The sequence below is a fragment of the Symphalangus syndactylus genome, chromosome 6 (genome assembly GCF_028878055.3).
Source record: "Symphalangus syndactylus isolate Jambi chromosome 6, NHGRI_mSymSyn1-v2.1_pri, whole genome shotgun sequence".
In the NCBI taxonomy this organism is placed as follows: domain Eukaryota; kingdom Metazoa; phylum Chordata; class Mammalia; order Primates; family Hylobatidae; genus Symphalangus; species Symphalangus syndactylus.
Genome location: NC_072428.2, coordinates 68114683 through 68141096, shown reverse-complemented (window position 1 = coordinate 68141096; position 26414 = coordinate 68114683). Strand labels below are relative to the sequence as shown.

The window sequence follows — 26414 nt, the reverse complement described above, 5'->3', positions numbered from 1 at the left end:
ACTTCAATCAGAAAAATGATTGTCTATTACAACAGAGCAATGAATTCCACAAAAGGACATAGTAAGCTTAAATTTCTAATATCCTATTTAAAAAAAAAAAAAGTCTGCATCAGCATAGTTTATATGCCAGTTTCTTTTGCCAGGATCAGATATGGCCTGATGACACAAGAAACAGAGAGATACCATTGCTTGCCTTGAAAAACTCTGGCCACTTAGCTGTAAAATACCTTTAATAAACTAGATCTCAATATTGGTTTCCTCTTGTGTTAAAGAATATAATTTTGCCACCTAAGGATTATTTTCTTTCTCTCAGTTCCCTTTTCCTCTCCATTAGCAAGTCTTGTCAACTCTACTCTTAAACATACACCAAATCTGTATAGTTCTCTCCATCTCTACTGCTATCATCCTGGTGCAAGCCACCATTTCCTGACACAGACTAACTGTTCTCTCAGCTTCGATCCTGCCTCCCTCTAAATAGTGGCCAAAATGTTCTTCTTAAAATGTGAATTAAATACTGTCATTTCCATGCTTAAAACTCGTCAGTGGTTTCCAGTGCACTGAGAAAAAAACAAATTCTTTACCCCAGCTTTTAAAACCCTACATGATGATCTGGCTCCTGCCTGCCCTCCTGATTTCATGATGTATATATTCTCTCAATCTCTCTCTCTTTCTTTCTCTCTCCGTCTCTCTCTCTCACACACACACACGCACATTATTTGGGTAAAGCAAGTAATTAAACAAGTTAAATAAAATCTACACTCTTAACTTTGAATTAGAAATATCACTATGCTCCAAATACATTTACTGTTTCTAAAAAGCAAGGGGAGGGAGATTCTCTAGCTCCACTCACTGCGAAAGCCAAGAATCAATAACTAGCCTGGGAGCAAATAACCTCTAGCACCTGGACTGAAATCTTTAAATACCATTTCCCGCTAAAATAAACTAGGAGCCATTACAGAGAAGACTGATTCTAAGTCTGAGGCAGAAAATGTCCCAGATGAGCCCGGAACATATTGTCTTACAGCAAGAAAGCTATCAAAGATAATGGCGTTATGCTACAACAAGCAAGAGTCAACGTAAGGAAGCTCTCATGGCCAAAGATGGGAACAATTTGAGCATAATGAAAATAAATCATATATGTTAAACTCCAAATCTTCATAATGATACTTTAAAAATAAAGACTCATGGGTCAACTTTGCAGGATGCTAAGGTACTAACTCATTCTAAACACTGGTAATTAAAAATGAACTAATCAAGCATTTTATTTTGACTTTCCAGAATAACATATTTCAGAGTAACCAAATAGCTGAAAAGGAAAAATTCTTTTAGAACAATTTCAGCTAATAAACACAGAATAAACAATAATAGTATTTTTCATCATTTTGCAACCCTTAATGAAATAATGAATCCCAGTGATAATTATTAACAGCTGCTGAAACCACTAGCTAAAAGGCTACTGGGGAACCTTATGTTGGCTCTATCAACACCTAAGCCCACTGATCAATCTTAGCATTACAAAAAGAGAGAGAACCAGACATTTTTGTGCCTCATGATGTGATGCAATTGGAAGTTCACATACACAGTAAATGTGAAGTATGGCTGTTACCTCCTACAAAAATTTAAACCTGAATTTGCTTAGGCCTCAAGATCTAGTTAACAACTAAAAAAATTTATGAGTTAAAGAAACATGTTAAACAACAACAGTGAGGTTGCAATCAGCAAAATCCAGAACTTGGGAAATTCCATGAACTAATGACCTACATCTTCAACAAATAAATGTCAAGGAAGGAGGAGGAGTAAGAGGAGGAGGAGGAGGAAGAAAAGCAGTAGCAGCAGTAGTAGGGGGGTAACTATTATAAACTAAAAGAAACTTTGTTTGGAACTTGATTAAAATAAAACGATTGCAAAAAGATATTTATAAGATAATCAGTAAAGACATAAACTCTAATTGGATATATTACTATGGAATTACTGGGAGGGTTTTAATGTATGATAATGATACTGTGGTATTGTTGATTTGTTTGTTTTGAAAAAGCCTTTAGCCTTTATTCTTTAAGGAGTCTTTATGCTGAAATTTTTTTAAGGATGAAATTATATAATGTCTGGGATTTGCTTTAAAATAACTCGGTACCTGTGGGGTTGAGGAGTATAGATGAAAGGTGACTGGCCAAATACTGATAACTGTTGAAGCTGCATGATGGGGGCATGAGGGTTAATTACACTAGTCTTTCTATACTTAATGTATATTTGAAAATAACACACACACAAAGAAAAACACAGGGGAATCAACTTTGCAAATACTTTTAGAGGATTAAAATTTATGTTTGCCATTGGGATATATATTTGCTGCTAAAACAGCAGCTAAAAGCTTTATATTCTTTGGAACTGTTCATGCATAAAAATTTCGCTTACCTCTACCAATTTGGATGCCAAATACATGGAAATTGTTGTGCTTTTATAAAACATCATTGATATACCTGCCAAAAATCCTGAAACAAGAAATAAGAAATAACTGATAAGATCGCAAAATATTTATTTGTTATTATGTCATCAGAAATGTTAATTCACTTACATGGAATCAGCACTACCTCTTGTTACAACACAATCAAGGACAGTAATACACCAGATGACATTAAAATGGAGTGAGATATTATTGCATATTTTTAAATTTAAAAAATTGATATTCAGAGTTAGAAATAAACAGTACTGATTTATGTATAACAAGAAGCCTTACATTTCTATTTTAACTTTAAAGAGGAGTGGTCTTGCCAAATACAATTTAAAAAAAATAATTTTTCAAAGCCTCTTGATTCCTTTTCAATTTTAAGTGGAAATATTTATTCATATATTCTCCTAATATTAAATAGTTCAAATGATTGTTAGTGCTATCATAATACTTCTCTCCATAGCACTGCTTTCATTATATAAATGGAAAACCAAAGCCAGGGGAGGAGGGGAGGTGTCGAATACTAATAACTAAGGTTATTCCTAATAAATACCTGATAAATTATCTATTTAATTTAATACATATATTGCACTTATAGAAAATAATATTTAGATTTTTTAATAAAATGATCAAATTCCTTTAAAAAGTTATTATGAAAATGTAGGTCATTTTCCAGTGGTAAAAATAGAATTTTCAATGAAATCTACTTGAACTTCCATTAATCACTTATATGGTAATTATAAGGCTTTACGTTCTTTTGTGACACATTTGCTAGGATTTATGGCCTATAGCAGGACAGATACCCAAGCCATTATATTGCCAACTCAAAACATCAGATGGCAACAGTGCCTTGATATGTTAAACATCACAAAGTATTTGGACAAGTGCCTCAACTGGAATTCTATTACAATAGAGAAAGGAAGATTCATAGAAATTGGATGAATTGGATGGTATTTCTAATTCATTCCTACCACTGATTAATACAATAATAACCATTCATTTTTTATTATTGCTTTACCAGCTATAATAGCATGTAGTTCATCATCTAAGTTTCTGATCCAGCGCAGGAAGCAACTAGTACCCTAGTTAAGGAGAAAATACAATGACTTCAGTTATTTTATTTCTAGAAACAAAAGCATTAAACAAAAACAACTATAATGAATAAATTCATCAGATTATCTCTCAGGTCAATTAGTGATCTTATCTAAATCAAACTGAATACATGATTGGAAAAATTATGAACAATAATATTTTATAAATTTATTACTCTAGACAGACTCTATTAAGAAATTACACATAATATTTTTATTGCACTGATTTTGCAAAATAAATCCATGAATTCCACTTTTGCCTAGCTATCGAATGCTGGGAAAAGCATCACTCCCATTTTAACAAGAACAAAAAGCTGGCTAAACTACAAGTCTGTCAGGCCACAATTCTATACCCAGAGAAAATATTTCTCAAAACTGAAGGTGAAACAAAGATTTTTTCCAGACAGACAAAAGTTGAGAAAATCCATCACCAGCAGATCTGAGCTCACAGAAATGTTAAAGGTAGAAGGAATATGACACCAGACAAAAATTTAGAACTATGAAAAGAAATGCAGAGTTCTAGAAATAGAAAAGTGAAGGTAAACTTAGAAGACATGTTTTTCTTATCTTTACTTGCACTAAAATTGAATTAACTATCTAAAATAGGGGTCAGCAAACTATGGCTCACTAGCCAAATCTAGCCTGCTACTTGTTTTTATATGGCTCAGGAGCTAATAATCATTTTTACAGTCCTAAATAAATGAAAAATAAATCAAAAGAATGACAACATCTTATGATGTGAAAATTACATAAAGTTCTAATTATAGTGTGATAAAGTTTTACTGAAACGCAGCCACACTCGTTCATTTATATATTGCCTATAGCTGCTTTCACACTGTAACAGCAGAGCTGGGTAGTTATGACAGAGACCATATGGTCACAAAGCCTAATAGTCATGATCTGGCTCTTCACAGAAAAAGTGTGTTGACCCCGATCTAAAACAAAAATAGTAACAACATATTGTGGAGTGTATAACATATATAAAGATAAATGATAAATGTTAAATCCTATAACAAAGGATGGGAAGGAGAAATTCAAAGTACAGTGTTGTAAGGTCTGATACTGTATGTGAAGTAGTATAACATTACTTGAAGATTGGCTGATACATTAAAAATGTATATTATAAAATGTTAAGGCAGCCACTAAATTAAAGCAAGTACAAATAATAAGGCAATAGTGAAGATAGAATGGAGCCATAGTAAAATACACAATCAATCCAGAAGGCTGAAAAAGAAAAAAAAAAAGAGGAAGAAAAAAAGGAACAAATACAAAACAACTAACATGAAAGTAGGTTTAAACTCAATCACATCATCAACTATATATGTTTATATATAATACGTTATACGTAAACAGTATAAACATGCCAATTAGAAGACAGAGATGATCAGATTCTATAAGAAAGAAAGGGCCAACTCTCTGCAGCCTAAAAGAAACCAGTTTTTCAAACAAAGACAGAAAAAGTGAAAGAATGGAAACATTATAACATCAAACAATAATTTGAAAAAGTTGAAGTAGCTATATTAATATTAAACATAGACTATAAAACAATGAATATTACCAGAGATAAAGAGGAACCTTACCAAATTTTTAAAAAAGGGTCAGTTAACCAAGAAACAGAAAAAACAAGGTTTATTTGCCTGCCCTTCTCTTAACATTCTTACAAAGATACTATAGCATGGGCAATTTGTTTTCGAAAAATCACATAGTTTTTGAACACACCACATGAATATTTCCTGAAATTTTCTGACCCAGTTGTATTTTTGTTACTTTAAAACCATTTGTTTGTATTACCTAAGTAAATAAATAGTAACAGAAACGAAAAATAAAAAAGCAAAACAAAACACACTCTGAGATATGCTAGATGGTAGAGAATAACCAACCTGGGGCTAAAAATGTTGGGGATAATCCACATGTAAACAGTTAAGAGTTTATGTTAAGAATAAATACAAATGCTATAACGTGAGAAATTTTTTTAAATGTGAATATAAACTTGCAATTACCAATAATCTGTCCTTAACTCTTGTATATTCAAATACATTAGTAATGCTTCTTAGTCAAACCATATTGAAAATGTTTTTAATATTAGTAATATTTCATAACAAGTGATTATCTATAGTTTATTATTTCTCCTTTCCATTTCAAAATATTTTATCCATACCTACCTTTTATGAGTAAATTTTTACAGAAAACAACACTGGCCATGTTACCCTAAATAACTCCAGAATTGAGTTTTCCCATCATTAATTTTCTTTGCATTTAACAACAAAAAGTGTGTATATGTGTATGTATATATATATACAAATATATATATACCCACAGAATATATATTCTTCTTTCAATATATTTATTAAAACATACATTAAAACTTAGTCAAAGAAATAAAGTATGAATAAAATATATATTTATAACTTTTTTGTAGACAGAGGGAAGGAAGACAAATCTCATCTACAAAAATGCACACTCCTTTAATGTCCTTAATTCATTACTCAGACATATTGGAATGCCTGCTGCATGTTCCTGCAAAATGAGACACAATCCCTGTGCTCAAAACACATATCTTTGATAGAGTAAAATTAAGGCAAAAGTGAGCAATTTGTGCTTGTAGATTAAAAAAAAAACAAATCTATTTTTTTCACAGTCATAGAGGCTGGGAGTTCAGAGATCAAGGTATGCTCAAGGTTTGCTCCTTCTGAGGCCTCTCTACATGGCTAGTAGATGGCCACCTTCTCCCTGTGTCCTCACATGGTCATTCCTCTGTGTGTGTATATATGTTCTAATCTCCTTTTTTTTTTTTAATTGCAACTTTTTTTTTAGATTCAGGGGATATATATGCAGGTTTGTTACAGGGGTATATTGTGTGGTGCTGAGGGTATGACTGATCCCGATACCCAGGCACTAGCTGTTCAATCCTTGCCCTGCTCCCTCCCTCCCTCCCTCCCTCCTCTAGAAGCCCCCAGTGACTTCTGTTGTCATCTTTATGTCCATGTGTTAGGTCAACATTAATTAACACACTTTACCATTTAGAGATTATATTCAGATTTAGAATCTTTTAAGTGTTTAATAAAATATGATTTACATATTAGTGATTCCATTATGCAAAAGGCCATCACTTAAAGTTGCAGAGTACTAGGTTAAGAATGATCTCTACATATATGTTTAGGCGTGAGCTTATATACGTATGGGCACTTTTATAGGAACATACAGAATGGGGTGGAAGACTGTGAACTCTGGTTATTTGAGACAGTGTAGTAGGAACTGTGAGTGGGTGGAAGAAGGAACATAAGTCATTGCTTATGTAAGTTACAACAGAAAATCCTCACCGATTCTATCAAGTGTTTATTTCAGCTAGAAAGATCTGAACTACATTTAAATTAATAACCAGGCAGTAAATGATTAAAAAAACAAATAAACCAGGCATATTAATATCATTTTTGATGTTGGAAATATCCCAAAAAATTCATATTTTCTGAGTGTCTATGTATTGAAAAAGAAAATGAGTCTGACAATGTTTAATACCATACGTAAATGTAAACATGTCTCACATTCGAGTATATTAAATAATATTTTAAAAGAAGAAATTTCTGTACCCTCACTTCCCAATATATTTTATAGATTTGGTTACATCAAGATATGTATGAATATTCCAGAAAGAAGCATTAAAAAATAAGTGAACTAACACCATCTCTCATTTTAACAATAGCAATGTTATTTATTTCCCATTTTTCTTTTCTCTTCTAAAAGCCTTACCTTGTATATACTAACAAAAGAGCCAAGAAAAGCTCCAAGCTGGAAGTTTTCTTTATTGTAGAAGAGAGAAAGTAGCCGAGATGGCTGTGTAAACAGATGCCTAAATGCAGAGGGGATTCGGAGGCAGCACTGGATCAAGTACCCCACGCTAAACATTCTGATGAACCCCTAGAGGAAATTTGGAGAAAAAACCTGATTTACAAACAAATTTTGAAGTTTTTGATAGAATACGAATTTTACCATCTCAAAATAGAAAAAAGACAAAACAAATTTAATCTAAGTTTATAGCACAGCAAAATAAAGCCTTAAAACCTCAAACAATAATTTTAAAACAATCACCTTAAAACTAAGAGTGAAATCTTGGAATGAGTTTACTTTCTTTGATTTACAAAGACTTAAAAAGTCTCACAAGCACTGGCCAAGTTTGCCTATGCACCAAAATTCCATTTCTTGACATTTTGTTGACAATAATCAGGATTTTAAATTCCTAAACCACAAATGAGTTTTACATACAAAAGCACTAAAATTCGAAAAACTACTTAATAAAACCAAATGCTCTTGAAAATGTTAACAGAAAACTGCTCTTAATCATTAGCATGAGTAGGGATTATTTTCATAGAAAAATATTTTCATTATTTGTTCAGACCTTTGGTGCTAACTTTTACAATGGTCAGGTAAGAAGAACTTCCAGGGGGCAGGGGGTGCAGAATTATATCTAGGTTTTCATTCCTGTGCTCCACTATGTCGGGCTAAAACATCTCTAGGGAGGAGTAGCTTTAAAGTACATTAACTAAACTTGAAAAAGCAAACCCACTACAAATCCATATTTGCTGTCAACATTTCTCTATACTTCCTTCAACTGTCCATAGTGCAAAAGAGACCTGGAGAGGATGACTATTACTGGTCAATTTCATTTCTGTATTTAGGAAGATGAATTTTAGATGTCTGAGAGACTGTAAGTAATTAATATTGAAACTGAAAAATTTCAATTAGCACAAAACATTAACAAAAAGAATAGTACTTTCTGTACAGTTCAACCAATACATTGTTAAAACCGGTGCCCCATCCTCCTCCTCTCTAACTCTGACTGGAATGGGAAAATATCTACACTCATAGCAGTGTATGCTCAAAAGTTAGGTTTGTATTTTCTGGACTGCAGCTTTCTCTTCTAGAAAAAAAATTAATTACTATGAGGAAACACTAGTTAATTTACCTGAAACTACCTAATACCTTATTAAACATAAAATCAAATTGTCCAATCAATTACTGTGAATTCTCAAGCATTTGCTTAACTGAAACTGCCTAGTATTTAAATGAATGAAATGATCACACTTTCATCTTGCCATTGATAACCTTATAATGATAATCTAAGGATTTAGGGATTACATTTACATTACAATCTGTTTCATGCTATTTTCAAGAGAACTATTCATCCACCCATTAATGTACTTAGAAAATATTTGCTGAATGCCTGTTATCTGCCAAACATTACACTAGATGCTGGGGATAACAGTGATGAGGAGGACACACAGTTCTTGCCTTCGTGGAGCTTTCATGCTCATTAGTGGAAAAGAAAATAACTAAGTAAACAAATACAAAAGATTATAATAAATGTTATGAAGGAAGTAATCAAGACACTAGGATAGACATTAACAGGGCAATCTATATTAGATTAAATGTTAAGGGCAGACATGTAAATGATATGACATTTAAATAGACCCAAAAGAGAAGAAGCTAGCATGAGAAAAACATTTCAGACAGCTCAGACAGAAAACACAAAGCCAATTAAGAGGCTGGCAGGTATAAGGAACCAAGAAAAAGTTAGTGTGAATGGAGTACAGAATGTTGAGGACAATGTAATTAATATGAGTATTTATTCAGGGATACGATTTAACATATGGTGTAATTAAGTTTGTGAAATAATGAGGTCCATTGTCAAAAAATTTCACTACCATGTTTATGGTTTAAATTCCTCACCCACAGGTCTCCAAATAGTTTTACATTCATGGATATAATACAGTATTCCAATTTATACACAAATTGCCAAGTTTACAGTACTGGTACACATTTGAAAGAATCACTAGTTTTTTATTGCTTGGAAATTCTCACTAACTTTCTCATACAATTTTTTTAATATCACCGCCCCCACTCCAAATTTCTCAAATACCTCTGATTTAATCCAAATACTTCTCTTAGTTCCCCATCTAAAGTTTTCCTTTGAACTGCAATCATATTCAGTTGGAAGGAAGAATAAATCCAGGTACCAGGTGACTTGGACTGCCAGCAATGTTACTTTTTTTTTTTTTGGCCACTTTAAACTGAGGCAGGAAATCAAATTTGGAAAGAGTGTCAGAAAGTATTGCACAACTGAGGAACAAAACAAAACAAAACCCTACTGTTTTATCATTTTGGGGAATTGTGAAGCTAAGTGTGGGCTGGGCTAATGGCAGTGTCAACACTGGGCCATAGATGTTTACCTTCATGAGCACTAATGTGGGATAGTTCCTTCTTTCTAGAGTAACCATAAAGGGGCTGTATTTTGGAGTGCTGCACAACTCTGCTCTTCTCATCATCAACTGAGTAGAGACTAAAATTGCAAGAAGAACAAACTTTCTACAGCATTGGAACTGTTAGAGCACCATTCAAAACTAAGCAACTTGGCTGGTCGCGGTGGTTCACACCTGTAATCCTAGTGTTGGGAGGTCAAGGCAGGCAGATCACCTAAGGTCAAGAGTTCAAGACCAGCCTGGCCAACACGGTGAAACTCTGCCTCTACTAAAACACAAAAATTAGCCAGGCATGATGATGGGTGCCTGCAATCATCCCAGCTACTCGGGAGGCTGAGATGGGAGAAGTGCTTGAACCTAGGAGATGGTGGTTGCAGTAAGCTGAGATCGTGCCACTGCACTCCAGCCTGGGTAGCTGAGCGAGACTCTGTCTTTAAAAAAAAAAAAAGAAAAAAAAGCTAAAGAACTTGCAGCAGATGGTGCCACCTGTGCCATGCTGACTGCAAAGAAAATAACTTTCTTCTCAGAAGTGGTGGTGATGGGAGAAGGGAGGAGGGACAGCACAACGGCAGGGGAAGAGGGAGAGACACACTAGTACACAAGTCCACTAGGGAGTCAAGAATTTATGCCAGGCATAGTTAGCTCTCTTAATGTACAGCAACTGTGGACATGCTCCAGTTATCTCAATGGCTTAAAAAAAAAAAAAAAGTAATAGTTTTACAAGTCCAAAATTAAATGTCGTTGTACCAGACTTGGCACAGTGCATACAGTGTATGTGTGTGAGTGCTGATCCAGCTAGCACACAGCACAGTCTGGGAGTCGGAGTCTTGTTCTAGGATGTAGTTCTAATGAGAATACATTACAAAGTGCAAATTTTAATGACTTTATGTTTCCTTGTTGTTATCCCATCTTATCTTCTATATCATAAGTTTTAAATAAGTCAATTTTTAAACAAGCTAATTTTTAAATTATTTAAGGATCTGGTAAGTGAATATTGAAAGCTAAATCGTCACCTATTGTCACAAATTTCTCACTCTTGAAGTCAAATTCCAAGAATGATAGCATTTATTAATATCAACTTTTCCATTTATTTTTAAATTATTTATAAATAAATAAGTTATTTCTATACCCATTCCCTATTGTTAATAAAGTACATACTTTCATATACTTACTTTAATGCAATAAGAGATGCAATTATCTTCATAATGTTTGCAACATCTATGCCTTGGTCCATGTTTGCATCTGAAATTGAACCCAAAAAAATTAAACTATTTATAATTAAAGTGTGTATATCCATGTGTTTGTACATGTTTGTGGATCTGTTTAAAGCTTTCTAAGCAAAAAAAAACAAAGAAAGAAAAAGAGAAGAAAACATCACTTTCTTTTTTTTTTTTTTTTTTTTTTTGAGACAAAGTCTCGTTCTTGCCCCCCAGGCTGGAGTACAATGGCACGATCTCGGCTCACTGCAACCTCTGCCTCCCGGGTTCAAGCGATTCTCCTGCCTCAGCCTCCCAAGTAGCTGGGATTACAGGCGCCTGCCACCACACCCAGCTAATTTTTATATTTTTAGTAGAGATGGGGTTTCACTATGTTGGCCAGGCTGGTCTCGAGCTCCTGACCTCAGGTGATCCGCCCACCTCGGCCTCCCAAAGTGCTGGGATTACAGGTGTGAGCCACCGTGCCTGGCCCACTCACTACTTCTAAATGTGTGTCACTTTTGGTGTTTTAGGACATACAGAAGCAAGAACAACAGATATTTTTGCTTTTTCTATTTGCTGCTTACCATTTGACACATTGTATAAACTATGTGACTGCAGTCAAAATACTTGAATATGGACTAGAGAAACCACACTGTTATTTGTGGTTAAATATGAAAAAATATGTATATATTATATATATACTCTGCCAAGTCTTTTGGAAACTTTAAATTGCTTATTGTAGAGTATAATGGTAATAAATCATCCATGAAGTCAGTACTTCAGCAAAAGTCATAATGAGAATGTGCTCAGGTTACAGGAATTTATACTTAATTAGATTTGAGAGAAAACATCTGGAAAAGAAACATGATATGGTATTAGAATTCAAAATTCAGTTGAAATAAATATAGAAATAGAGATCATGTGGTAATTCAAAAGTAGCTAATTTGTGATTTAACTATAAACCACTTAACCCTCCAGTGTTTAATCAATATTTCTGCTGGGAGGACTACTGTTCAGGATGCACTCATTTTAGTGGTTTAGCATGTTGAATCCAAGACTATTTATTCACCATAGGCATAAAAAAAAGTAAGTAGAATATCTTACATGGGTCTAGGTCTCCCTCTCTTTGAGGGTTCATGTTCCAAAATAAGCGGTCTTTATAACTTCTTTGAGATTGTAGCTAATTAATTATTTTCATGGTTGAACCACATGAATGTTTTCCTGTTTATAACAATAACTCGTAGAGCAATGTTCTGGCTCTGCACCTCTCCAATCCCATTCGCAAATTGATTAGCAAGACCTTTACAGAAATCCAATTCTGCACCACAGCTGGAGTATACAGCCTTTCCTAGTCAAAGGTGACAGCAACAGTTCAGTTCACACTGGCCATAGCCCTTATATCTTTAGAATGCTAAGGCATATCTGGCCATGTGAAGCTGTTGAGTGATTAAAGCTGGAGACCTGAAAAGCAGTGAATAAGAGAAAGGCTGCCTCATGCAAGCCATCACTCTTCACACTTCTAAGTGTCCCCTTCAAAGACATTTCTCAACCATTGCTACCAGAACTACACTGAAATTGTCAAGTTTCCTTTTTTTTTTTTTTTAAGAGATGGGGGTGTCACTGTCATCCAAGCCAGAGTATAGTGGCATGATCATAATGATCATAGATCACTGCAGCCTTGAACTCCTAGACTCAAGCTATCCTCCCACCTCAGCCTCCTGAGTAGCTAGGACTACAGGCACATGCCACCAATCCTAGCTAATTTTTAAATTTTTTTTAGAGACAGGGTCTTGCTATGTTGCCTAGGCTGGTCTCAAACTCCTGGTCTCAAGTGATTCTCCTACCTCAGTCTACCAAAGTGTTAGTTTTACAGGTGTGAGCCACCATGCCTGGCCTAAATTTTCTTTGCTAGTGAAGTTAAATCCTGATATCAACTGTACTGTCAATTAGTCTTTCTTAGTCACTCATAAATGGCTTCCCAGGACCTGGACTGCCTGTCTCCTGTATTATTTGCTTTGCTTCTGTAGTATTCTGCATCCACTTTCATACCACTAGACCCACTGAGGCTACTCTGATGCGTTCTGTCATGACCTGATCAGTTCTGACGCCCAAGGCATCATTCACCCATATAATTCATTCTCTGCATTCCCCTCTGATTCCTGTTGAAATTATTTCCATTAACAGGATCCTTTCTCCCTTTTCTCCACTGAGGTAACCCATAACTATTTTTGAACTTGTTTAATGAATTCAACTACCATAATTATTCCTGTTATCTTCTAGATGTATTGTTTGTTAAGATGAAGACAAAATCTTTAAATTCAATAAAAATTTGAGTACGCTCCCTGTGCTCATATTTTATGTCAGGCAAGTTCATAAAAGTTATCTCATTTAATGCTCACAGCAATTCTTAATAGAGATTATTAACCCCAGTTAACAGATAAGAACTTGGAAATGCACAATGGTTAAATCTCTCGTCCAAAGTTACAATGCTGGCAGAGGGAAAATAAGAGTGAAACATAGGTTTTCTAATTTATTAAAGGACCTCAGCTTCCTATAATTCAATGGTCCCCAACCTTTTTGGCACCAGGGACTGGTTTCATGGAAGATAATTTTTCCACTGACTGGGTGGCGGGGGAGGGAGGTGGTTTAGGATGAAACTGTTCCACCCCACATCATCAGGCATTAGATGCTCATAAGAAGCACGCAACTTAGATCCCTTGTACGTGCAGTTCACAATGAGGTTTGTGCTCCTAGGAGAATCTAATGCCACTGCTGATGTGACAGGAGGCAGAGTTCAAACGGTAATGCTCTCTGGCCTGCTGCTCACCTCCTGCTGTGTGGCCGGGTTCCTAACAGGCCTTGGACCAGTACTGGTTCATGGCCCAGGGGTTCGGGACCCTTGCTATAATTGATCCCCTAACTTTCTTTATTGCCTACTCATTCCACCCTCTCTAAAATATCACTACCAAGATTTTATTTATTGGTTGATAATCTAATTTCAAACTATTAAATTTATTTTCATAAATATCTACACTAGAAATATAAATGAAAATTTGTATGAAACATGAAAACTTCTTTTTATAATATACAAATAAAAACATTTCAGTTTGAGAACCCCAAAAATTTTCACTCTTACAAAATATCCTTTACTTAAGGGTTGTCCCTTATTATTCCTTAATCGTCTTGAATCTCTCTCAGGAATTTTGCTTCCTTCTTTCCATACTTGGCACATTAAATCAACACATATTAATCAGTTTCCTGAAGTTCTCCATCATAGCCTCCTGTAATTCTGCCTGGTTTGAAATACAAAAGTATTCCAATTTTGTGCAAACCTCTTTTAAAGGCATATGCTGGTCTACAGTCCTGCCAGAAATAATAAATCATATTCACTTGCCATTGTGTGCCTTTTATAAAATTCTATGCACAGTTTCTGATGAAAAATGATCATCATTACCTGAATAGAAAACAAAAATACCTTGGCATGGTACAAATATCATACGAAACAGTGACAAAGCAGTTTAAAATATCAAGATAAAGAGCTCACATTGAATCCACAAATGTCCTGACTAGACCAATCATATTCATTCTTCTGGGTTTTTCCTCATGTTGCTCTCTCTTCTGTTCTACTTTTGCATATGCTGCCTCTGGTGAGAAAGAATGTGTGGGAATTTCTTCCTTCCCTACAATGAACCTAAAGAAAAGAGCACAATGTGAAGCATTTTTCACTTAAAAAAAATCAATGAGGGGAAAAAAAAAAAGACTTTGTTTATAAACAAATACGCTTTGGCAAGTATCATCATTTGGGATAGCATTTTCACAGTTTACATAAAATCGAATCATCCTATGAAGAAAAAGACTTTCAAAATCTGAATACTCAAAAAAAATTAATAGTCATTTGTTTGATAATGCAGGTATTTAAAAATCAAACTGACCAAGTAAAATACAGCACCACACTTAAGCACCCTTTAACTTGAGACACCACTTTTTAAATATATGCCTTAGAGTTTTTCAAAAGAAACAGGTATACTTGGGTATACTAGTAAATCACAACACTAATAAATCACAAAAATTATGTATTTTTTTTCTTAAATTTGGCTACTAGTTATAATTGAATGAGATTCTCATTTACAGTAAAACTCAACATTTATACCTATCATTTTGAGTCATAAACAGCTGCAGCACACTAGGTCATCTGTGTTCACACAGGGAAACAGAGTACAGTACAGAACAGGAATCAGAAAACAGTCAGCATTCCCCAAGTCCTCATATTATTTCATTAGAAAATCTGAAAGCTGATGTTATTCTAATCTACTTATTTTTCTTTGGAAAAATAAAATGTCTAGAAAATAATATTCCTATTTCATCAAAACTAGACTATATTTTTCCAAAGACAATGAATGGAAAATATTACCACAATTAGATATCCCTCAAGAAGTACCCTTTCTCAGAGTTTGCAGTATCACTGCTTACACCTATCCTGTAAGAGTCATTGCTCTTATAAAGAATAACTAAGCTTTCCCAAGGCAATACTACCTTCCAAGCTTTCAGAAAATATAGTAAAATACAGATAGAACAGGATCAATAACAATACACTAAAATTCTGGAACTTGAGCCAGGCATAGTGGCTCCTGCTGTAACCCTGACACTATGGGAGTCGATGCACAAGTCAATCACTTGTGGCCAGGAGTTCAAGAACAGCCTGGTCACCAGAGTGAGACCCCACCATAACAAAAAAATTAAAAATCAGCTGGGCATGGTCATGTACGCCTGTAGTGCCAGCTACTTGGGAGGCTGACGTGGGAGGATTGCTTGAGCTCAGGAATTAAAGGCTGCAGTGGGCTATGATCATGACACTGCATTTCAGCCTAGGCAATACAGTAAAACCCTGTCTCTTTAAAAAAAAAAAAAAATGTAACTTGAGACCTGTGACAAACAGAATATGAAAGCGTAAATACTTAGAAAGAAAGAAAAAGCTGTTACTACCAACAACTGCAACCCATCCTGTTCAGACAACCTTGGTAAAACATCTAGCTTATCAAATCATAAGGGGTGTGCAAGGGGTCTGTTTGTCACCAGATGGCAGCTGTGCATCTTTGGTAGCTGTCAGTTCAAATGAATTTGTTTCTTACTTATGGGTGTACACAGAGAGTTTAAGATCTGTACTGCTGTTCCTTAACAGCAACAAGGGTAAAACTATGCCAGAACAGATAGAACAGTTTCTCTTACACTTTTCATAAAACTGTTGCTATTTTGGCCAGGATTGACTGTTTCAGATTAGAGGTCACTTCCTTGGAGAAGCTGACCCTGTCCCAGGCCAGAATAACAGAATGATCTTTCTTCTGTACTAGGAGAGCCCAATGAACTGCCAGTACAGTAATGTACATGCCATTTTAGTAGTCTACATCCCCTACTCAACTGTGAGGCCTGTGAGACCATGTATATCTTCTTTGCTGTTATATCCCAGCATCTAGCATAGTGTCTGGCACGTGGTAAATATTTAATACATATTGAATGAATGAATATAGTAATAGCTGGAATTCTCTGAGCATATCTTATATGACAGGCACAGTGCCAACTGGGCCTTTTACAAATATTAATTCATGTAATCCTCACAACAATACTATAGGTGTCACAATTCCCATGAGAGTTGGCATGGTTAAGTATCTTGTCCACAACCAATAAATTATCAGTACTTACTTGAACCCAGAATTGTCTGGCCTAAAGTCTGGCTTCTTAATCGCTAAGCTACATATATTTCTAACTATGTTTTAAACTATGATGAATAAGGCTAGCATATCTTCAGAGTCTCACACTGGCTTTTCTCCCGTGGTTGTGTCCTTGACACTATTCTTTTGACTTCTACTGTTATCTGTATACACAGATAATTTTCAAATCATCCTACACACAATTTCCAGAGGAAGCTTCCCAAAGTGCATATCTGAACTGACTACACATATCCTCAAAGAACTTCATGGGCTTATGGCTTACTGAATTAAATACAAACTTCAAGCTTAAGTCAGTATCTGATGCAGAGTGAGTGCTCACTATATAAACTATTATTATATTACAATTAAATGAACTACTTGACATTCTCCAAATAAACCATGCGTCTGTATTGCTCTTCTTATCTGGATCATTCTTCCCTACATCTTTACTAAAAATCTTATTTGTCTTTTAAAATCTATCTTAAATGCTCCTTCCACTCTCTCATTCCCACCCACCCCCACAGGAAAATAAAAGTAATAATAATTTGTGAATTACAGAACACTTAACTTCTATTATTACATTTGGGTTTTTGTAGTCTATAAGTAATTTTGTGCAAATTTCCTGCTTTCTTCTCTCCATTTACTCCTTTCCACAGCTTGGGGAAAGACGCTAGGTTAGGTTTGCCTAAAATATATTCCTGAAATAACCTACACTTCTCTTTTGCAACATTCAGCACAGTTAAAATTAATGCTCTCTTCCCCACTAGACGATAAGCTCTCTGAGAACAGAGACTGTATCTGGCTCATTCCCCAGTGTATTCTCAACACTTAGTACAAGACCTGGGGCAGAATAAATGTATACTAAGTATATCTATCAGTGAATGTTAGCTTTGTAGCTCCTATATTATCTCACACTTGTTGAGGAGTGCTGATATGGTTTGGCTCTGTGTTCCCACCCAAATCTCAACTCGAGTTGTAATCCTCACATGTCGAGGGAGGGACCTGGTGGGGGTGATTGGATCATGGGGGCAGTTTCCCCCATGCTGTTCTCATGATAGTGAATTAGTTCTCAGGAGAGCTAATGGTTCTAAAATGTGGCACTCCCTCACTCTAGCTCTCTCCCTCTCCTGCCGCCTTGTGAAGAAGAAGCCTGCTTCCTCTTGGCCTTCTGCCATGATTGTAAGTTTCCTGAGGCCTCCCTAGCCATAGGAAACTGTGAGTCAATTAAATCTCTTTTGTTTATACATTAACCAGTCGAGTAGTATCTTTATAGCAGTGTGAGAACAGACTAATAGACTAATACAAGCGATTTTTAAAAAGGTGCTAAAATGAAGTAAAGTTTTGTGGTTTTTTGGTTTTGTTTTTGTTTTTTTTGAGACGGAGTTTTTGCTCTTATTGCCCAGGCTAGAGTGCAGTGGCGCAATCTCGGCTCACTGCAACCTCTGCCTTCCGGTTTCAAGCAATTCTCCTGCCTCAGCCTCTCAAGTCGCTGGGATTACAGATGCCCGTCACCACACCCAGCTAATTTTTTTGTGTTTTTAGTAGAGACAGGGTTTCACCATGTTGATCAGTCTGGTCTCAATCTGCTGACCTTGTGATCCATCCGCCTCAGCCTCCCAAAGGGCTGGGATTACAGGTGTGAGCCACTGTGCCCGGCTGTTTTTTTTTTTGGAGACAGAGTCTTACTCTGTCACCCAGGCTGGAGTGCAGTGGTATGATCATAGCTCATTGCAACCTCTGCCTCCCGAGTTCAAGCAATTCTCCTGCCTCAGCCTCCCAAGCATCTGGAATTACAGGTGCCCACCACCATGCCTAGCTAATTTTTGTATTTTTAATAGAGACAGGTTTCACAATGTTGGCCAGGCTGGTCTCTAACTCCTGACCTTAAGTGATTGCCCGCCTTGGCCTCCCAAAGTGCTGGGATTACAGGCGTTAGCCACCATGCCCAGCCTGAAGTAAAGTTTAATATTTTAAAGCTTTTTAGCCTTTGTCTAATTAGGACACATTAAACTGGAGTACTTTATAAATATTTGTCCTTTATGGATAAAGGACAGTTTTCCTCTGAGAGAACAATGTATGTTTTCATGATACAGCAATTATGATCTGTATGAGATAAGCACTTCCTTAAGCCATTTTATGATTGTATTCCTTTAAATCTCACCGTTCTCAAATGTATCAAGCTCTGAGTATCTTTTCCTCACCAAAGTTTAATATTGTCAGGAAGTCATATTAAATTGTGCTACAAAAAGCATTTTCCTTTCCCCTTCCCTTTGTAATTAACATTAAATTTTGCACTTTTGACTTGCTATAAATTTACAGCATACGTCTACAATAAAAATCACGACCGCCAGGACTGCAAAGAGGTAGCAGGAAAGACATGTCAGATAATACTTTTTGAAAGCCTACAAGAAGCACCCACATTAACTCACATTATTTTTTTACAATGAAACTTGACAACAAAAAATATATTTGGCTTTTAGTAACATTCTTCTGAGAATCAACTTTGTAAGTTTGAGATTAATTCATCTGCAATGTGGTGAGTCCATATTCACCATATAAATGCAAGAAATAGCCACATTTCTTGAATCCAAATTCACCACACTGCAGATTGATTATGAAACAGAATTAAAATGAAACAGAATTTGCTTGGTGGAAGGAGATGCACAAATAAACATAAGAACATTCACAATATTTAACAATTTTCTTGCTTTAGCAACAAGAATATTATCAAGAATTAACAAACATTTTTTCTAGAATATTTTTCTACAACACAGAGAAAATTTAAGTGCAAATACTCCACACTAGCCCTCTGTTAAAAGTGGATTCGAAGAAAAGACACAAAACCATTTGACACATTTTAAGTTTTTGCAAGAATTCTGGGAGTCTAAGGAGATGTAGGAAAACAAGACTAAGTTTTTCCTTCTCTTTTGAAAACCTAATATTTGTTTTTGTTATCAACTTTAAACTTAATACCAAATGCTTTCTAGTCAATGCAACAACAATAACAAAAACTTTATTTTCTAATAAATTTCATGATCTTTTACTGAAAAATAACAGTAAAGAAATTAGTGTTGAGGCCGGGCGCGGTGGCTCACGCTTGTAATCCCAGCACTTTGGGAGGCCGAGGCGGGCGGATCACGAGGTCAGGAGATCGAGACCACAGTGAAACCCCGTCTCCACTAAAAAAATACAAAAAATTAGCCGGGCGTGGTGGCGGGCGCCTGTAGTCCCAGCTACTCGGAGAGGCTGAGGCAGGAGAATGGCGTGAACCCGGGAGGCGGAGCTTGCAGTGAGCCGAGATTGCGCCACTGCACTCCAGCCTGGGCGACAGAGCAAGACTCCGTCTCAAAAAAAAAAAAAAAAAAAAAAAAAAGAAATTAGTGTTGAGTATTATGACTTAGAAAGTTATTGTTCCCACAGAGTTCTCACAACCAAAGACATTCTTAATTATACAGTAGACTCCATTTGTTCCCTCCCAAACCAGTTTCCTTGCATGCCATGTGATTTTCTGTTAATAGCACCTTCTTTCAGGCACTTCGGTTTTCAATATGTGGCTGGGATTACAGGGTGGAGGGGAAGAGAAAGAAGGAAAATATCAGTCTTCATTTTCATTCATTGCAAGTCTTAACTTTTTCTCCTTCTCTTTAATCCTCCCACTATCACCCAAATTCTAGTCCTTATTGTCTTTCCACCTTCTGGTTCTCTCTTTTTCAATGTCTCAAATACTGTGGCCAGACCAATCTTTCTGAAACACTGTCAACCACCCTACTCAAAAAGCGTTAGTAGCTCCCTACTGCTGACCTTATCAAATCCAAATTTGTCTTTTTCCCCCCAGGTCTTCCATAATCAGGTCTTCCCTACTCTACATATCAAAAAATATTTTATATTCCCTAATATAAACTTTTCATACCATTTTCTCACTGTTACCTCACACTTCATTTTTGCAATTTTCACTCTCTTGCTACTATTACTCACTTCTACCCAGACTGCACTTCCTCTTCCCTGTAGCTATCGAAAGCTATCCTTAAAGTACAGTTTAAGGCACATCATCTATGAGAATATAACAAAAATAATAGCCAACATTTCTTGAGTATTTACTACATGCCAGCCACTGGTTGAGATATTTTTCACATATTAACTCATTTGATCCTCAAAATAACCTTGAGACAGTTAGGTAAAAACTTTTGCCAGTATTGAAGCTTTCCCTAATTTTTCCCTCCAATATTTGCAGTAAAAACCACACTACTGATCTTCACCAAGCATCTACTATATGTTCTTTGGATTACAAAACAGGCAACATTTATGATATAAACTAGACAAACAGTAGGTATGGAGTCAGTATATATAGTTAACTTGTGTGATGTTAAATTAGTCAAATATTCTAAGCCTCAGTTTTCTCATCATGTTATATCTCACAGAACTGTTGCAAAAATTTAATTTTCTAATCTATGAGAAAATTCTTGGTGAACTATAAAATATAATGCTAATGCTAACCAACGTTTCTACAGTATATACCATGTGCCAATTGCTATGCTAAAAGATGGGCTATGAGGTGAAAAGACTCTAGTGATACTTAAAATCGAATCTGTGTTTGATGGTACATGAGTCCTGCCCTAAAGCAAACCCATAATCTAGTACCACACAATTAAATACTTAACTTTTCAGTAATTGTTCATGAGCAGCTCTGTCTTTCCAAGCTCCCTGAAGTGAGTTCTTGTATTTCTTTTCAAACACCCCACAGTAAAAAGCACACAATAGGTCCAAAAGAAGTAGCTGATTAATTTTTAGAGGGAAAAATCTGACAAATTACTCTTTCAATGAGCTATATATCCGCAGGCTTGGAAGTACTTTTGTGAATTCTAAAATTATTTTCAGTTTCACTGTTTAGTCAATACATATTTATTGTAATTATGTATAATTTTTTAAGTTAACTTGTAAATTCTCTCTCAGCATAAATGTTACTTACCTAAGTGCAGAAAATGTAAATCCTTTCAAGCCATCCTTGCACCTAAAACAATAAGAATTTACAATCATAAAATAACATATTTTGAGATATAAGTAGTATATTACATAGCTATTAAATTTTTTCTGAAAATAGTGTTTTAAAAGATGAAACTCTTAAGGCAAAAATCTGAACATTATGAATGGTCAAAAGAGCAACAAGCAATGAAGTAAGTCACCTTACACAAAATGATTAATATGATAATGTCTTCCTATGTCACAATAACATTACTTAGAGCTCAGCTCTCAAATAGGCAGGTTGAAGAGAGACTTAAGTAAATCTAAGGGCTCCATCTGGACTTAAAGTGAGGGCTGGGAGTAAAGCAGCCTCTACAAATCCCTGGGGGACCAATTTGCTGAGAAGAAAAAGACCACATACACCTGGTGGGTGTTATATATGGATAATTCAAGGTCCTGACTTCGTCCTATTAAATATGTGAATGCACAGTATTCATAATATAGAGTTGGCAGGCACAGAAAGGTTTCAACTTCAGTTCAACAGTTTTAATTCCTGATTAAGCCCAATTAGAACAGATCACAGAGCATGAAGAACAGAATTGGGGTGAGGGGAGAGCAGAAAGACAAGACTCCAAATGGTATTTATTGAGTGCTTACTATAGCTGGGCACTGTTTTCAGCTCTTTATATGTGTTGTCTCATTTAATCATATCACTAAACTGTATGAATAGAGATTTTTCTCTATTGCACTGCTACACAGAGGCTCAAAAAATGCAGTAACCTAAGTCACAAAAGTAATAGCAGTCAGAATTCCAGAATTTGGGGGCTGGAGGGGATGGTCTGACTTTAAAAGTTATGTTTTTTTCTTATACATCCTCCTGAAACAGTCTACTGTCTTCAGCTGGGGAAGATTCAAATTACATCATAGTTAAGAAAAAAAAGATTCTCAGACTTGCAAAAAAATATTTAAACAAGATCTTAAAATGGGGACATTACTACGCTGGCTTTACAACATCCTGCTGCTGTTACTCAATGTCTTTGTTCTTCTTTATACCTATGATCACCTTAAACAAAGAGATTTTGAGTATTTACTATCAAAGGCCTAGGCCAGGCGCAGTGGCTCACACCTGTAATCCTAGCACTTTGGGAGGCCGAGGCCAGCGGATCACCTGAGATTAGGAGTTCAAGACCAGCCTGACCAACATGGAGAAACCCCGTCTCTACTAAAAATACAAAATTAGCCGGGCGTGGTGGCACATGCCTGTAATCCCAGCTACTCCGGAGGCTGAGGCTGGAGAATTGCTTGAACCCGGGAGGCAGAGGTTGCAGTGAGCCAAGATTGCACCATTGCTCTCCAGCCTGGGCAACAAGAGTGAAACTCTGTCTCAAAAAACAAAGAGTAAGGCCTCAAATAGAATAGGGCAATTATTCCTCTATGTCTTCTGTATGAAAGGCCACAAAGGAAATGCACAAAAATGTAAGAAATGTATTTTAATCAAAATCATATACATTTTTATTAGATGCAGTATAGAATCTGAGAAAATAATCCACATGCACAGAGATGTTTTAAAACAACCCCATCGAAAAGTGAGCAAAGGATATGAACAGACCCTTCTCAAAAGAAGACATTTATGCAGCCAACAAACATATGAAAAAAAGCTCAACATCAATGATCATCAGAGAAATGCAAATCAAAACCACAATGAGATACCATCTCACGCCAGTAAGAATGGCGATTATTAAAAAGTCAGGGAACAATAGATGCTGGTGAGGCTGTGGAGAAGTAGGAACGCTTTTACACTGTTGGTGGGAATGTAAATTAGTTCAACCATTGTGGAAGACAGTATAGCGATTCCTCAAGGATCTGGAACCAGAAATAACATTTGACCCAGCAATCCCATTACTGGGTATATACCCAAAGGAATATAAATCATTCTACTATAAAGATACATGCACACGTATGTTTATTGCAGCACTATTTACAATAGCAAAGACATGGAACCAACCCAAATGCCCATCAATGATCAAATGGATAAAGACAATGTAGTACATATACACCATGGAATACTCTGCAGCCATAAAAAGGAATGAGATCATGTCCTTTGCAGGGACATGGATGAAGCTGGAAGCCATCATCCTCAGCAAACTAACACAGAACAGAAAACCAAATACTACATGTTGTCACTCATAAGTAGGAGTTGAACATTGAGAACACATAGACACAGAGAGAGGAACAACACACACCATGGCCTGTTGGGGTGTGGGGAGTGAGGGGAGGGACGTTGGAGGACTGGTCAATAGTTGCAGCAAACCACCATGGCACACGTATACGTATGTAACAAACCTGCATGTTCTGCACATGTATCTCGTATTTTTTTTTAGAAGAAAAAAAAAACAAAAACTCAATTTCAATTAAGCAACATGATCTACTTCCTAGTCATGTTAACAGTGAGAAATGTAACCACAGAATTTAGCTAACATACTACATAATTGTCTACCTTACACAGAATAGGGGTAAAGGCAAAAGAATTCAGATGGAAGGATAAAATGTGCATGGGAAAATTATAGCATTAAAATGTTTAAAGTTATCTTTTTCCATCTGATGAAAGTGTTTTGTAGTAATTTAAAAACCCATAATCTAGATAGGTAAGATGGTGAGGAAACAGGTTAAGGGGTCTATTGACTGCAAAACAGAAAGCAGTAAACTGATTAAAAGATTATGTATATCTAGGAACAAATTTTGGCTTTCATATGTTATTGTTAAAAGACAGCCATTTATCTTTGTGCTATGCTGGATAAAGAATTCTGACAACTTGGCCTGGCGTGGTGGCTCACGCTTGTAATCCCAGCACTTTGGGAGGCCGAGGCAGGCAGATCACGAGGTCAGGAGATCGAGACCACGGTGAAACCCCGTCTCTACTAAAAATACAAAAAAATTAGCCGGGCGTGGTGGCGAGCGCCTGTAGTCCCAGCTACTCGGAGAGGCTGAGGCAGGAGAATGGCATGAACCCGGGAGGCGGAGCTTGCAGTGAGCCGAGAGCGCGCCACTGCAGTCCAGCGTGGGTGAAAGAGCGAGACTCCGTCTCAAAAAAAAAAAAAAAAAAAAAAAAAACAGAATTCTGACAACTTGTTCTAGTCAGAATTGCGTATTTGTGACCTTAAACAATAAATTTAATTGCCAACCAAAATATCAAAAAGTAGCTTTCAAATATAAGAGGGGCATATAGAAATGAATTTGCAATTTCATTATGATGGAAGTTCAGTTCTTTCATCAGAACTCTGTGGGAAGCACTTCATATTGATAAAGTCTTAGCATGGATTCAAAAGGGGCTATTCTTCTTTCCATTCATGTGTATAAGGTTTGTTAATGTAATTGAGGGTCAGATGTCTATGTCCAAAGAACAAAAAACTAATTATTCCCATAAAAAGAATCTTTAAAATAGTAATATGACCCACATTTTGACACTAAGAGTATTGTATGAGCATTAACCTAACCATGAAACACAATTGTAATCCGTGTTCAATGTTGAAAATACAATTTAAAGATTTAAACAAAGCAGACTCCATTTGAGGGTTCCTCATTATTCTATGTATTTGATTATTATAATGTAAATCGAATCACATTCTCCATTTAAGTATTAAGGCTCACCAACTTATTTGATAAATATTAACTAAATGGCCACTATGTATAAGCACTGCCTTAGATTCTAAGGACATAACTGTGAACAATAAAGAATCCTTGGTTTCATAGAGCTGGCATTCTAGTTGGGAAAGAGATACATAAAAAAGTAAATATGTCATATAGTGATAATAGGTATGGTAAAAAAACAAAACAAAAAACAAACCTGCAAGATAAGGGGAGAAACAGTGATGTAGTCAGGCTTCATTACTTTACACAGTATGGTCAAGAAGAGCCTCTCCGAGAGGTAAAATTTGGTAATCTGATCAGAAACATTAGTGAGTAGAGGGGAGAGCATTTCTGTTGGAGGTAATCAAGTATACAGCCCATGATACGGAGTCAGCTTGGCATGTAAAGAGAAGCAAGTAGATTACTGTAGCTGGAGCAAAATAGGGGAGGGAAGTAGTGGTAGGAAATGAGGTCCTAGCAATCAGGGTGGAGAGAGGGAGTGGTCTACATTTCACATAAGCCCTTTAGGCAAGGTAAGAACTTTGGGAGGTTCTCATCAGAGGAGTGGCAAGATCTGTCTTAAATTTTAAAAGAATCACTTGTGGCCGGGACGGTGGCTCACGCCTGTAATCCCAGCACTTTGGGAGGCTGAGGTTGGTGGATCACCTGAGGTCAGGAGTTTAAGACCAGCCTGGCTAACATGGCAAAACCCTGTCTCTACTGAAAACACAAAAATTAGCCGGGTGTGGTGACAGATGCCTGTAATCCCAGCTACTTGGGAGACTGAGGCAGGGAGAATCTCTGGAACTGGGGAGGCAGCAGGAGGTGGAGTTGACAATGAGCCGAGATCACACTATTGCACTCCAGCCTGGGTGACAGAGACTCTTTCTCAAAAAAAAAAAAAATCACTTGGTTGCTGGATAGACTTATAGGAGGGCAAGGTTGGAAGCAAGGAAGCAAGTTAGGAGGGGAAAGATGATTGTGGTCATCTAGATCATAGTTGTGGAAGGTGGAGAGAAGTAGAGCTGACTGAAATTCTCAATGGTTTAAACGTGTAGTAAAAGAGAGGGAATTTACAAATTACTGAAATAATTTTTGGTTTGATCAAATGGAAGGATAATATGGCCACTCAC

The 26414-nt window shown here is 36.2% G+C and overlaps 1 protein-coding gene across 5 annotated transcripts in view; it reads right to left on the bottom strand.

The window, feature by feature from the left end:
* TMEM135 (transmembrane protein 135) overlaps positions 1–26414 on the bottom strand; it is a 275389-nt gene that overhangs the window by 6529 nt on the left and 242446 nt on the right. For all 5 annotated transcript variants that reach the window (XM_055283181.2, XM_055283182.2, XM_055283183.2 and 2 more), the window contains 6 exons: positions 21662–21703; positions 14535–14681; positions 10964–11033; positions 7285–7452; positions 3465–3528; positions 2413–2489 (listed from right to left, as the gene is read on the bottom strand). In XM_055283181.2, the coding sequence (XP_055139156.1) occupies positions 2413–2489; positions 3465–3528; positions 7285–7452; positions 10964–11033; positions 14535–14681; positions 21662–21703 (568 nt within the window). The remainder of the gene's footprint in view (positions 1–2412; positions 2490–3464; positions 3529–7284; positions 7453–10963; positions 11034–14534; positions 14682–21661; positions 21704–26414) is intronic.